Source organism: Athene noctua, chromosome 3 (genome assembly GCF_965140245.1).
Source record: "Athene noctua chromosome 3, bAthNoc1.hap1.1, whole genome shotgun sequence".
NCBI lineage: Eukaryota > Metazoa > Chordata > Aves > Strigiformes > Strigidae > Athene > Athene noctua.
In genome coordinates, this window is record NC_134039.1 from 64,074,232 (window position 1) to 64,090,025 (window position 15,794).

At 38.3% G+C, this 15,794-nt stretch overlaps 1 protein-coding gene across 3 annotated transcripts in view; it reads right to left on the bottom strand.

The window, feature by feature from the left end:
* The window catches only part of POT1 (protection of telomeres 1), an 85,448-nt gene extending 70,068 nt beyond the window's left edge, over window positions 1–15,380 (bottom strand). For 2 of the 3 annotated variants that reach the window (XM_074903202.1, XM_074903201.1), the window contains exons 1-4: window positions 15,278–15,380; window positions 6,221–6,354; window positions 2,551–2,623; window positions 975–1,066 (exon numbers count right to left, since the gene is read on the bottom strand). In XM_074903202.1, the coding sequence (XP_074759303.1) occupies window positions 975–1,066; window positions 2,551–2,623; window positions 6,221–6,343 (288 nt within the window). In that variant the 5' untranslated portion in view covers window positions 6,344–6,354; window positions 15,278–15,380. Of the gene's footprint in view, window positions 1–974; window positions 1,067–2,550; window positions 2,624–6,220; window positions 6,355–14,069; window positions 14,182–15,277 lie in introns of those variants that run through there. The other variant, XM_074903200.1, reaches the window with a different exon arrangement.
* Window positions 15,381–15,794: the final 414 nt, after the last annotated feature.

Below are 15,794 nucleotides of genomic sequence, written 5' to 3' on the forward strand. Positions count from 1 at the left end.
CTAATAAAAAAATATTGCAGTAATTGTTTTCAGCTTGTTTTCCTTCTTTAGTTGCACATTGTCTTATAAACTCATAGGATGACTTGACAGTGTCCTTTACCCTAAGCAAATACAAGCTAAGCAAACCAAGCTTGTATCTCTAATAAAGCAAGACAGCAGCACCCAGCAAATAAAGAAAACCATGTACATAGTTTTGAATTTTTTTTTAAAAGCCTTCTAGTAAAACTGTCTTTTAAAAATCAATTTAATTCTAAAATCTGTCTTATCAAATGGTAATAGACATTCAAATTATGAACATAAATGGATGACTTCTCTATAATCCATATTCATGATTCTTTACTTGCTAGGTAAACAGTACTGATTAAAAGAATTGCTTTAATTCAATATTATTGCTAGAAAAAAATTTACATAAGTAAATACTTTTTGTTTTTTTCTAGTTCATATTTATAGATTTGAATTGACTGAATAGACTATTTCTAATTTTCGTGATAGCTATACAAAGAAAAGAAGTCAACACACATCTGTGGAAAACAATTCCTAAAATAAGAAAATTTTAGACAGGCTGAGAGAGTTGGGGTTGTTCAGCCTAGAGAAGAGAAAGCTCCAGGGACACCTTACACTGGCCTTTCAGTACTTAGAAAGGGCCTACAGGAAAGATAGGGAGGGACCCTTTATCAGGGAGTGTAGTGATAGGATGAGGGGTAATGGTTTTAAACTGAAAGAGGGTAGATCTAGATTAAAAAAGAGATTCTTTACTGTGAGGGTAGTGAGTCACTGGAACAGGTTGCCCAGAGAAGCTGTGTCTGCCCCCTCCCTGGCAGTGTTCAAGGCCAGGCTGGATGGGGCTTTGAACAACCTGGTCTAGTGGAAGGTGTCCCTACCCACGGCGGGGGGGTTGGAACTACATATTCTTTAAGGTCCCTTCCAACTCAAACCATTCTATGATTCTATGAAAATATATGTATATATTTTACCCCATGGCGTATAACTCTTGCACAATCCTCTGCCATTTTCCCATAGATTAAAATATTGACGCTGTCGATCCGTGAACATGAGTTATCCATATCTACAGAAAAAAAGCAAAAGTGATTCCAACCACCACACCTTCTCCAAAACAAAACAGTAATAGGAAGAGATTTCCCAAATAATCATTTTTTCCAAATGATCTACAGAGTTTAACACTTGTCATTGCAATTAATCTACAAACAAAAAATCCTTTCAAATAGTTATACAACTGCTTTTATGTACTAACTATAGGTATATCAAGCAGAATATTCTGCATAAGAGGACCATTTACAATGTGCACACTTTGTACATCCATGTACATTAAACGGAAATTACAAAGATTTCCACATAGACAATTCAATGTATAGTGTTAGAGAGGAAATATTATACAGTAACATTTGATTTTTTACATTAACACAGATCATACTGTAGAACAATATAAACTGGAAATATTAGAGGACATAGACATATCAATAAATAGCCTTCCAGAAGGACTGAAGCATAAGTTACATTGTTATTTTTAAAAAGTTTTCTACATTTTACTGTTTCAGAAACAACCCTAATAATTTAGATGCACAAACATTTTTTGAAGTTGTGGAGAATGTGCAGAAACTCTCATCTTTCCTGAACAGCCATATGAAATTAGCAAGACTCCAGGAAGTTTTGTGTCCCTCTTTGGGAACTCTGAAGCCAGCAGGGAAACTGACTCAGGTCCCATCAACTTCATTCACCTCTTTTCTAACACCACTCACAGGCAGTATCACCAGGTAGCATCTGCACCTCCCAGCCTGCTGTTCCATCACAGTCAGAGAATTTGTAGAACCAGGAAGGCTCAAGACAGAGCAAGTGACAATTCTCTAATCAATGTAAGGAACAGAGCTGAGAAGGAATTGGAAAGAAATGGAAAGCTCCTTGAATCCCACAGAAGACTAATGACATCCTTCTCCTTCCTGGCTGGAAGGGGTGATAAGCTTTGAACTTAGAAGGGACATACTATTTTTAGTATCATTTACTACACAATGAACAACTTAAGTCTTTCAATGTGCCAATGTGTCTACTGATATTCGAATACCTGAGTAATGAGGTTAAATTCTATTTTTTAACAGCTTAAACCAGAATGAAATATAATTTTTTTTCTGCTAATCAACATACTAACTTATATTAAATGTGCATTTATATAGTATATACTATGTATATAATATAGTAACTAGTAAGTGTGCATTTTTATTAGTCCTCCTTTATGACAAACAGTTTAAAAAAACACTACTAAAGCTGTACATATAGTTAATGTATTTCCAGGACAGTATTTGAAAAGATTCTGAAACAAGTCACTGAAATACAAGGACTGTATCGTTTCCACTAACTTAGTTGACAAGTTTAAAATAATGTATTTTTGTAGAGAATGAACACTTTTAGAGAGCATTTCAAATACAACATTTTACTGAACACTAAAAGAGCAGGTACTAGTGATGTAATAGCATGATGTCACAAAAGTGTCAAGAAGTTCAACAAAATAAATTTAAAATATATACTTAAATGTAGTACCTTGAAGAACAAGCTTGAAGAAGTCTCTCCCATCACTGAGTTTTGTTAATGGATAGTAAAGAATAACTATTCCCTAAAAAGTAAAAAAACCAATAAATATTGTTAACTAAGACTATATGCCTCTAAGCTGCTGAGACACTGACAACAGCTAAAACATCTGTAAGTTAAGCGTAGAACTGAAATGATAAGTGTAAATTACCATCTGAATTCTTAAAAAAACCCTAAAAACTGCTAAAGACAGCACTGAAGAGCAAAATTCTTAAGAAAATATTATATATCAATACTAATTAGATGCTACTGACTAGGTAAGTTTAGGCTAAACAATGGAACAGTAGTTGTGGAAGTACCTTTTACTAGTTACAATAATAGCACAAAACCTGAAAGGTGGCTAAAAAGGTAGGGTGATCAAAATCTTAAAAGACACAGCAGTTTCTCAAAAAATACTGGTAAAGGATTACAACTTAAATATCAAAACAAAAATCATAGTCAAGAGATAAAAGATGTATATGAAGATAAATAATCTGTGAAAAATAAACAGTACAGCTAGGAAAACAGTATTAGACAGTTTTGAAACTGTAGTGAACTATTGATTTGTCAATAATACAAATGCTCTAGAAGGTGCAAAGGTTCTTTAACTATGTAAAAATACTTTCTTTATAGTAAAGTTGGACATTACAATGAAGCAAAAAATCACGGATCAGCAACTTCACTGATGTTAACATCTCTGAAAAACACACGTTTTAAAGAAAGATGAGATCTCATCAAAAAAGGTTCTTCTTCCACAGTAGCAAAAATGTCAATCAAATGTATTCTTCCACAGTACGGCAGGCAAAGCACTGTATCCTTCTCAATGACAGAAACACAGAAATTTGTTCAATAAAGAAAATTACAAAAATTTGAAAACAGACTATGAAGTGTTTAAGAAAACTACACAAACAGCACAGGAAACAAAAGGTTTCTTGTAAAGAGACACCAGGGACAATCTGTTCATAACAGCATGCTAAACTTTGAAATCTTAGCCAAGTGGTATAAAGGATTGACTGCACATCTATAATCCCTTAGACACCAACCATTGACCAGGTCTGGAAATAGCAGTGGATCAGCTGCACCTAAACTCCAGTCTGAGAATGTTAGAAAGCAAGGAGGTCCATTCTAAATGTCATGGCTCAATGCAAGGGTCTCACTGACAATTTTGTCTGACCCTGTTCTCTATGCAGTAAATAATCAAGTGTACCTTGCCATCAAATCTTGTTAAACCACTCTTGCATTTACCATTGAACTTTAACTCTATTTATATGAAAAGCATATTGTTGCTTCTCTGTAATTCATGACTCCATCCATGACAGCTCCAAACTTCAACAAAACCTACCTTAGCAAAACCTCAAATTCACTCTTCCCCCACAAAACCTGCACTGCTTATTGAGCCCATAGAAAAACTTCCTCCAAAACCTTCTCCATTCCATATGCCACTAGTATTACTATCAAACGATCTGCATTCCTCTAGTGGATCTGCCTCTTTCGTTGCTGCAGCCTCAGTTTTGTCCAACAGCTGATTTGGCAGCTGATTTTCAGGTTTGATTCAGCTTTGCCACAGCAAAATCCAGACAATGATTAATTAATGACAATGAATAATTAATGGGAGAAGATATCAGGTTCACTTAATAGACATCATGACTAAGGATGTATGGACATTGGTTGTGCTGTGTTCCCACAAATTTAAATTAAAATTTGTATTGTTCAGAGGGATGACAGAAAACAGCAAAGTTTCTGAAGAACAAAAGGGCTGAGGCACACAAGACCAGACAGAAGCATCCTGGATGTTTTCTGTTGTTTCCCGCAACACGCTTAGAAAAATCCTCCCATCCCTCCATCCTCAAAGCAAGACCTCATCCCTATTTTAGCAGGTCTAGAGTGACAGTGTGCTGTGCCACAACCAAAATAACCTAACATCAGTGCATTCTAAAATTCGCTTCAAGCTCAGCCTGCAGAACCGGATTTTCCTACATATTTAATGGTGCATTAGCACCAGCTTTATCAGCTCCTTGGTTGCACTGTTTTTATGCCAAGCTTTTTTAGTCATCTACTAATCCATGCCAGCAGCAGCATGAAGTTCTCTTAACATAAGGCAGAAGTCTGAGAAAGAGTTTCTATACACCTTCTCTTTCAGAAGTCAGCTATAACACTGCATGTATGCTTTAAATCATAGTCTGGCAATAACTGTTATGCTTTCCTAATGGAAACATTTATTTTGGCAGAAACATTTTTTAATTTACAACTCGTTCTTGTCTGCTTCTAACATATCCTTTGTGAACAAGAATCCCTGTTCTTCCATATCAGGGGTGCTTGCAGACATAGGTCTTAAAAGCTGGAAAGTCTGTATGCCCTGCAGGTGAATGGGGACAGAAAACTACACCCTGAGGAATAAAAACCTTGTTTACTAGCAGCTTTGGTTATTGATGTTTCCATTTGTTCCTTTACAAGACCAAAGGGAGGCTGGATCATTCTCAGTCAAATCACCTCCTATCACACTCTACTGCTGCCTGCTTCCAAAAAGGGCAGGTTTGCCCCTTTGTTTTACCTAATTGCACTACTCCTGGCATCTTTCTGACACCATAATGAACCAGTTCAGAGAGTAAGAGCAGCAGAGAACTATTCTCTATCCATCAATATGGATAGTCTTCTGCCAGAATAAATCCAATCACAGGATCAGATAAGCGCTAGAGCTGGAACTGGGAAGCAAAAATGAATTTTGGATACAGAAAATCACTAGGCCAGTTCAGCTCAAAGTTTTAAAATATTTGTGCCATTTTTTTAAGTATTCAAGCCACCTAAGGTTTTCTACTGAATTAGCTTTTTTTTTAATTTCCTTTTTTTTTTCTTGTAACAGACTGAAGGCAAGACTGGGATGGTATCGATTTCCTGTCACTTGAGTGTCAGGGATGATTAAAAGGATTTTCAGAACCATTCACAAAAAATGTTAAACAAGTTAAAAAAGAAAGTCCTCAAGAATGGACACTGCATTTTACAGAGCGTACCTATGTTCGGGATGAAAAAATATATTTCTGCATTTCACTAGTACATTAGGATCTTCCAATCTGAAATATGTTTGTGACTACTGTAAAATATAAATGCATACTTGGTAATGATAAAAAACCTAATCGTATTTTAATGCAGGTAGTTGCTACAGAGTCCTCTTTTCATGAAACTGGATATTGCGTTGCTTCATACAAGAAAAGAAAACTGCTTGAGAAGTCATTACACTAAAATCTGATCTTTAACAGGATGGTGGTGCTTATTACTATTTTTAAACAAAAAAACCCCAACAAACCCACTTAACCTCCCTCAATCCTTCCATTTGCAGCATAGCCTTCTACATATTAATGTGTTTTTAAACAGCTTCAGAATTTAGAAACTAAGAAAAGAAAACCTCATAACATTTAAGTCCGACAATGTAAGAGGAAGGGGCAGAACTGTGAATCAGTGAAGTCAATAGCAACATGCAACAAAGTTCAACAGGGTCATAATTTCATGTTACTTAATGGTATTCAACAGATGCACACAAGGCACACAGCTGCAGCAAGTCACCAACTGAGCTGGAATATGGAGAACCCTTATAAATATACTACGATCTATTTCAAAGGAAGCTGAAATTCTTTCATTAGTAAGTTACCTGAAAGTATTTGTTGGTATGATCAAAGCCTTCTTGCAAATGTTTCAAATCCTCTTTCTGCAAATGGCTTGGTAGTGGAGTCTCAGGTTTTCCTTTAATGATCTTCAGCAGTTGAACAGGCATGGCTGCTTTATCTAAACCAAAATGATAAGACTCTTGAATTAAGAGTTACTAGAAGTTGCAGTTTACTCAGGAATATTTATCTATTTCATAATAGGTTTAATTATGTAAGACTAAAAATCTTTAGAGGGATTGGCCTCATCTCTTAGTACCATGAATAGCAGGAAGGAACATTTCCTTGGCAATAGACAGTCATCCAAATTATTTTGCAAATATTCCAAAACACTGCACATGGCAACAAGTATTACTTTATATATGAATGCAAAAGGTAATGGAAACAATGTAATATTTTATGTACAGAAATGTACATTAAAAACCAAGCAGAGACTTCGAATTACCCCTTCCCCAGCACAGGTCATGTATAGTCTTTATATACAGTTGTTTCCCTATAGAATAATTTAACTGCATAAAATGTCTGTCATTTTAATTTACAACAAACAAAAAATGCTTATGTACAGACTAAAACAAATTATTGATGTAGCAACTAAAGAATAAAGAAAATCCAATTGGCATCTACAAATGCTAAACACTAAATGCACTAGAAAAAAGCTAAGAAATGTATGATTTGTCTATTGTTTGCTCTCACTGTGCTAAAAGTCAATGAATTCTTGGTGACATCACTGTTACAATATTGAGACTGGGGAAAACTCAGCTATTATAGTGGTTACACATATGCGAAATGTAAGAAAGTGATCGATCAATAAGTAATTACTGTTATATTTTCTGAAGTGGTCATGTCATTCTTGGGGTATCTTGTTTTTTGTTGTACAATTTTTATTTAAAGCAGGTATCTACAGAAAAGTCAAAGCATTATCAACCTTCTGTTTTCAGCAACTTCTAGCAAACTAAACAAGAAATGCTTTCTGTTTTCTAAAAACCCAGCTGGTAGTATTATAGCCCCAGTCCTAATTTCAGACAAAGTTTTAGCAATTTTTAAATGACAGTGAAGAATAAAAAAAAAAAAAGTATTTCCTATCCTTTTGGATGGACACAAAAACTTGGTATTCTACTTAAAAGCTTAAACTACATTTTCATTTCACTTCAGAAGTGGTTTTTCAGTGCCAAGCAGGCTGAATTCTTACAAAATTTTCGCTTACAATTAAATGGAAATGAGAAGCCATTGTGAAATGGGAAGATAGGTGCAGATACTCAGCAAAATTATAGATATTCTTTAAGAAAAAAACCACCTTAATCCCCAGAAAATTCAAAATTCCACCCTACTGTCACTCCAGTATCCAAAGATATCCGACTTCACTTAATAGTCATAACTATTTCTCTAGTTGTGAATGACCATCCTTTCTTCTTTCTCATTTTCCAGAAAACTCCCTTGTGGTATTACCCCTGTCTAACAGATATTATCAAGAATTCACATTCACTAATGAGAATCCTATAAATTAAAATACTTTGGTTCAAGGATCTCTCAGCCAAAATGACTATTATAGAATGACTGGCTTTTATTTTTCTCCTAGCTTCCCGTTTACATACCTGTCTCTTGTTGCTTTTCCCAGACTGCACCTTTTACTTAGTCATGTACAGTAGCAAGTGAATGTTGGGCATAGGAAACATTCATTTAAAATCTGCAATTCTTAGAAGACTACTTAACCTTTCACTAGCAATATCAGCTTTTTTCCTTAACATTTAAGAGTTAAAAAGCAGTAACAGCAAAAGAACCTCTGGTTTCTTAAACTACTGTATCTAGGCAATAAACTAAGCATTTAAAAGCAAAATACATCTACCAAGTCTAACAAGTATCATATCTCAAATAGGAAAACCATTAGTGCCTGACTTGTGGGTCTTATTTTAAATTGTAACTTAGACTTTGAAAACCAGTGCTTATCTACTCCAAAATACTAAGCAGCCCCAAGAACTCAGGACACTGAGTAGCAGGAGCATAACAAGGCCACATCGCCATGCATCTTCACTGCTTACAATACATATTCCCCTAATCTACAATGTAAGTCAACAAGCAACTTGTTTCTCTCTAACTTTCCATTGTGCATGAAATAAGGAGGTCATACAACATTCAGAATACACAGAGGATCCAGGAAACACCACTACTCAAAATGCAACAGATTTTGCGCAACAGACATAGCTTACCAAATACTGATTAATAAATTTGAGAGTTTCACTACATGACTCAAAGTTTATTATCTAGGATATGTGCAGAAAGAATTCATGTAGGGACAGATAACTGGACAAGAGTTAGCTACAGTTACAAATTACCAACCTTCACTACAGTAATTATCCATAACAGTATCTGTGTAATCTGTCCCAATTGCAAAGTAGAATGTGTTAGCTTACACCTCAAACAAATAAATGACAAATTTAAACCTAATTACTTAAGCTTTTGAGAGTCTTTTGTCTCAAGAGAAAGTAACCCAGAAGACACAAGATGATCAACAATCACCTGGAATGGACAGCATGGCAGGGAGCTTCAACACATCATAAAACAGAAGAAAAATCTCACTCTTACTGGGGTAAAACTGAAGTATTATCTAATATCAGTTACTTGGTATGAAACAGCAGATACTAAATTCTTACAAGGGTTCACAAATCTCAACACCCTTCTCCTTCATAAGATCCAATGGCCAAGGAGCTAGAAAGATGTAACAACATCCATAAGACTCCCTAGAAACTGTGTCAACCAATTTTGGGTTCAATGCTGGTGCCTTTTTTTTTTTTTTTTTTTGGGGGGGGGGGGGGGGGGACACCACATTAATTAAGGGTCAAATGTCAACATGCATGACATTTTTCAGTCCAGCCATAACCTCACCAGGGAGCTGTAGAATGCATTGGACAAGAGTTCTACCTTCTGACTGCACTATTGTGGTGGGTTGACCCTGGCCAGTCCATAGGCACTCACAGAGCCACTCACTCATCTTCCCACAGCAGGACAGGGGAGAGAATAGGAATAGTAAAAGCAAAAAAAACCATGGGTTGAGATAAAGACAGTTTAGTAAGTGAAGGAAAGAGGAGGGGAAAAAAATACCCCCCAGAAAACACAAAACAAGCGATTCAAGGGCAATCACTCACCATCTCCCAGAAGCAAACCAGTGCCCTGACATCCTCTGACCAACAGCTCCCTTAGAAGGCCTGATTAAAAAAACCCCACAGTTTTTACTGTTCAGTAAGACTCTCTATGATGTAGAATGTCCTTCTGGACAATTTATGTCAGCTGTCCCAGCTATGTCACCTCCAAACTTCTTGTCCAACCTCAACCTACTTGCTGGGGGAAGCAGAGGGACAAAGAGAGAAAGCCCTGGTGCTGCGAAGTGCTATTCAGCCACAGCTGAAACACTGGTGTGTCGACACTGGTTTAGTCACAAATCCAAAACACAGCACCATGCACGCTGCTACAAAGACAGTTAAATCCGCCCCAGACAGACCCAGTATATATATCTAAAATATATCCAATAATATACAGTGACACCCCACAGAAAGAACACATACTGGAGCAGTTCATGAATTGCAGCTTATGGGAAGAACCCACATCACAGAAGTTCATGAAAGACTGTCACTCTCGTGGGTGGGACCTCATGCCAGAGCAGGGAAAGAGCATGAGGAAGAAGTGACAGAAATTATGGATTATGAACTGACCACAACTCGCATACTCCATCCGCCTGTACTGCTCAGGGGGAGGAGAAAGGTGATTTTAGATTTGCTCTTATTTTTCATTATCCTACTCTGATTTGATCAGCAATAAATGAAATTAGTTTCCCCAAGTCCAAGTCTCTTTTGCCCATGATGATAAATGGTGAGTGATCTCCCTCCCACGAGCTTTTCATTGTATTTTCTCCCCCTGTTCTGTGGAGTCAGAGGAGTGACAGAGCAGCTTGGTGGGCACTTGGTGGCCAGCCACCATCAACTGACCACAGCATACAACTGGGAGGTACAATACCAGGCAGGTTTCAATTTCTGCTTGTGCTGAAGGAGAAGCAAAAGCCTGGTGCAGAGATGCAGATGCTGTTCCATCTCTCTTGACTGCTTTAACTATTAAAGTATTAAAATTCTTGTAAAATACTACTAACTGATGCTAAAAATTAGGCCTTTATGTTTTGAAAGCATGATAGCATCATCATTAGCTTATTAGAATTTCAAGCCTCTAGTGAAAAGAGCAACTAGGAGTCTTACAAAGCTTTTCAGTTCAAAGTATCACTTCACACTGAGAAGCTGATCTATTCCACCTAGAAATAGTCAACTTCAAAGTTAATCAGTAATATTGATCTTCATTCAGCAACACTATAATGAGCTAGGGAAATGTACAACATAACAGAGTAACACTTTTTTTTTTCTTTTTTTTTTTATGTTGTTCTCTGTGACTCTATTTGAACAATTAGATAGACTTTTCTGGGGTTTTTTTCCCCACAAAGATGTCTAACAGCAAGATGCATTTAGTTACAATTCAAACATAGCTAAAACAAAACAAAGAAAGGAACTGAAGTTTAGTAACTCATCTCTCTCCAATGACTAGTCTTAAATTCTGCAGCTCCCTTGCCTTCATTTAAAAAGAGTTTTTGCTATTTATTTCAATAAGACAAATAATATTCCACGTGTACCTTCAAGGTTACAAAGGAAAATTCCTAAAAAGGAGCCATATGTAGGCTGATACAGTGGGACTTGCCCATATTATTTACTTACTGCATACTCCTACAATTTAGGACATTTATGTAAATAACATTCAAGTAGAAAACAAGATTTTTTCTTTCCCAGTTCTTAAACTTCTGTACATATAACATGTATTTTAACTGCTAACCACTGAAGCTCCCAGATTCTTGTTCTAAGAGCTACAAAAGTTAATTTTCAAAACCAAACTGATACAGCACTGGCTTCCTAAATCTACATGAAGCTACCTTTAGTGCTGTCCTTGGTGTTCAAACTCTACTGAATAGCAACCAAGTGAAAATAAGTCTGTCAAGTGTCTTTGTTGTTCTCAAAAAGCTGACTTCATAACACTAACAAGGACCATTCCAACTTCAGTCTGCTGCTCAAGAAGCCTGTAAGTGGCATAAACAGAACTATTCATAAGGATGGGTGTTTAAAAAAAGAGGCTGCAAGAAAGGCATACAGCATCATGGGACACTGCTGAAGCAGGATGGATGCACAACACACACACACAGAGTAGAAGGAAGAATGCAGCAAGCTACAAACACCTTTTGTATTCCAGTAGCTGAAAGTGATGAAAATATGGAGAGCAACCAAAAAGCTCAATAATTGTCAAAAGCAAATAATTATTTGAAAGTATGAACACTATATGAGAACCCATAAGTAACACCCTGAAAGAAAAAGTGATATATATTTGATTAAGCATATAACACTGCTTATAAAAATGTAACACTGAGGATGTCTATGTGCTGCTCTGCCCTATCCTGGATTTTCTGCCTACTAATTTTCTAGACCTTAAATTTCTGACAGTGGAACAATACACAACACACTAGTTCTGTCCTAATTGCCTACAGAATATTAACATATATTTCAAAAGCATAAAAAACATCTTAAATAGTACACTAGAAAACAACTGCCTAGTAGAAATGGCTCTGAGCAAGGGTTAACCTTCAACAAAAATAAGCAGTCACTTTGTTTTTATTCTGGCACAAGGACATTATTCCACCAAAATATTTCAGTCACAAAATGCCTCTATCTCTAGGTCCAGAAGTATGAGAAAAATTCCTATAATACATCTGAAGGACTTTACCTTATCCTTCTCGCTTGCAGCTTAAGAGTTTTAAGCTTCTACAGATCTGAATTAGGCAGCTAGGTATGGTCTGGGGTGCATGCACAAGAAACAAGCTTTCAGGCTCCCAGTCTTTTCAGCAGTTCACACAGAAAGCAAAAGCATCAGCATTTCCTTTATGTGTAGCACACCCCAGATACAAGCTCTGAGAGCCTGGTAACTTCAGGGTTTAACACAAAGTACACACCCCAAGGCTTATGCACTTACAGAATCAGACAGTGGCTCTACAAGAGTTTTAAAGACTGTAATTTCTGAGCTTTAGGCTGCAAAATAGGGTGGTAGGAAGAATCTGATCATATCTTTTTGTGAAAGCCTTACATCTTTTTTCCCTAGACTTTCAAAACTTTGACTTAAAACAAAAAATAATCTTAAATTATGTTTGTAATACCACCAGAATTTAAACTCTCAGTTTAATTATATCACCCTTAAATGCACACTGAAAATCATTAAGAAACCACAGCTTCTTAATCCTGCAGTTGCAAGTGAAGTTAACAACACACAGCCACAATGAACTGTTGTCATGAACACCAGCCCAACATGACTGAAAGACAGGAACAAAAGAAAAACCACATAGGAAAGGCAAATTTGTTCTTATCATCAAGACAATCCATCACTGGTTCTCCCCTTCCTCCATGCCTCTCTGAGCAACATGAAATAGCCAAATTTTGTATGCCAACTAACACAGTAAAAGTACGAAGTTTCTGAAAGATTTCAGTACAAAAAGCTGTAGGTAGCAAGCTCAGGATATAAAAATGTTCTCATACACTGTCAAACTAAAGGTACCAACATGCCTTATAATAGTCTAAAGCCTCAGGGAACATTCTAGCAGTGGAAAACAGCTTATTAGCCATGACAGATGGATCAAGTCAATCTCCTGTTAGAACTGGGAATCACTCCATGTACATTCTAAATATACAAGCTGCTGAATTCTTTTGAGCAAGGAGAATTTCTAGGATTCAGTGAGTTCAAGTGAACTTTCACAGATGATAACAAATGAAAAGAAAACTCATTTTACTAGTAATGGAATGATGTCCTGTAGATATCATATGTGAGGGCATATGAGGAACAAGTAATATAAGGAAAATACGGTAATGACAGTCAGAGTTAGTATCTTGGTTTTTTCCTCCCAGATCAAGAGAAACAAGCATGTTCTGAAAGAAGAGAAAGAGATCACAAAACAAGACTTTTCTCCACTGTTTTTATTTGACAAATAAGTCCACCATATTTGTCTTCCACATCTAGTTCTCTGAAACATTACAATTCTGCTTCTTCCTTCAGTAAAAATTCAAGACATATTTAAAAGAAAAATATTAAAAAAAATGAAACTGAGCCACTGATAGCACCCTAAATTATAAATAAGATGCAAGACAAGCTTTACCACTTTTGGTTCATACTGCCAAAAATTGAAAATATTACAGACAATAGAACTCCCATTGTAAAAACTGCAAGCCATTAATCCTGAAAAAAAAAAAAAAAAGACTGAAAAATAAGTACACTATATTCTCCATCTTAACTCCAGAATTAACTTCATGAAGGAGGAAATCAAAGTTGGATCTGTTTTTCTGTTAGTTTATCACATCTTAGAGTTTATCATCATAGTACATCAAAATCCAGTGCACAGGACAGCATGTAATTAACACCTCTTTGCCTTGATTACTCAGATTCACTCAACATTTGAGCTTTTGCTCAAGCCAAAGATAGACACTACTGGGTCCTGACTAGTTCTCACTACAACGAATGGACTATACCTCTGCAGCCTCCTCTAGAACACTTTTCTTCAAGAACTGAGATCTGCTTTGGAGACAAAAGTGAAGAAAACACAAGAGATGCGAGGTAAATTGGAAAGATTACTCTTTTTTCTACAACCAAGAAATACTTCAGTGAGAGATGAAAATGACATAAAGGCGATTAATGTCATTTTGGGAAAAGGAAGCTGTAGCAGTCAGAGGCATGAGGAGACTCCTTATCTATCAAAGCAGATGCTACTTGCAGAGACACACATAAACTCATTCTCTAAACTGGAGAATAAAACACATAATTCTGGGGACCACTGGAGGAAAGCTCCCCAAAGTTTCATGAAGAATGAAGGAACAGCCAAAAGTATCAGCATCTTACTGATGTGGTTAGTCAGAACAGTAGATATCTGAAGCCCCTGTAAACATTAATGTTAGTCAGTGCAATATTTGGGCTAACTGTGCAAAAGTTAAACCAACTATGAAATTGGCAATGCCTCACTTTAAATGCACACACGTATGTAGACACAGTCATACACTGTTTATATAGCTTATGCAAAATTTTCTCATAAAAATGAATATTTACACCACTGAACAAAGCAGAGGGTACAGAACTACCATAAACTCAACCTGTAGTCACAAGAGAAATCTTTTGTCATAGAGCAGTCTTAATGAAAACAAGGACATTCATGAAGAAAAAAGTTTGAAGTCTAGATTTTTTGTAATTGAAGTCTAGATTATCTTGTAATTTCCTTGAGACTTCTCAAGAGGAGAAAACACCACATCATCTAACTAAACGGAGAAACAAAGTCAGCATCGTGACACATTTCCTTAGCTGCAAGGCATCTGCTTGCTGTTGCTGCAGATCTTCAGGCACTCCTGGAAGTACGTCGTAGGCTATTCTCACTCTTATTGACACAGCTGGCACTTAACTTTCACTAGAATACAACTAGAATTCTCAAAAAAACCCCAACCCAATCCAAAATCTCCTTTATTAATTTCAGATTAAAATTTACTAATCTAATATTGAGCAATAGGCCAAAGGTTACCTGAGGAAAATGGATTCTTAAATTTCAGTACACTCAGTGCCTAAGAAGAAAAAAAAAAAAAAAAAACAAACCACAAAAAAAAAAAACTAAGAGGAAAGGGAAGGGAGAAAAGGAGCTTCCAATACGTAAGCACTGTGCTTTTCAAAGCGGGGACTCAGTTCCCCCAGCAGAGACCGAGTGCAGGGTAGCTCAGGGAGGGAAGGAGGGCGCAAGGGAAGGTCAGGTCTCACAGGGGAAAGCACGGCCCCGCAGAGCACCGGGCACAAGGCAAGGCCGAGGGCTCTGCCCCGCCGGGGCGGCGGCGGCGGCCTAGGGACCAGGTGAAGGCGGCGGCGTGTTCGGGCTACGAGAGACCCCTCTTCGGCAGCCCGCCGGCCCGCTCGCCTCAGCCCCGGGGAAGGGGAGGGCGGCAGTCCCGCCGTACCTGTCTCGCAGCGCGGGGCGGGGAACACCGCCGCTCCGACACACGCGCGCCCGCCGGCCGCTTCCGCGCGCCCGCCGCCCACCGAGCATGCCCGGGCGGCCCGCGCATGCGCACCGGCAGCACCCGCCGCCGGCGCCGCCAGGGGGCGGAGCGAGCACGCGCCCTGCGGAGGGTGGGAGGTGCCGCCCTCGGCGGCCGCGCGGGCGGGGGGAGGGGCGGGGCCGCGCGGCGGGGGAGGGGCGGGGCCGTGCGGCCTCCCGCCCCGCGGCGGCGCTCTCCGGCGGCCGCGGCGGCGCTGGCTCGCTTGCCGGAGCTGCGCCGGCCCTGCGGGTGGCCCCCTCCCAGCCTTCCCCTTGGTCTTCCCCCAGCTCGGGCTGCCGGTTGGGGAAGGCCCGAGGCCGCGCCGTCTTCCAGCCCTCTTGGAAGGGGATAGCTACTGCCGGCAGGGACCGAGCCCTCGTCTTCGTAATCCTGCTTATCTGGGACAGTTTTTGTTGTTTCTCATCACTTAGTGACT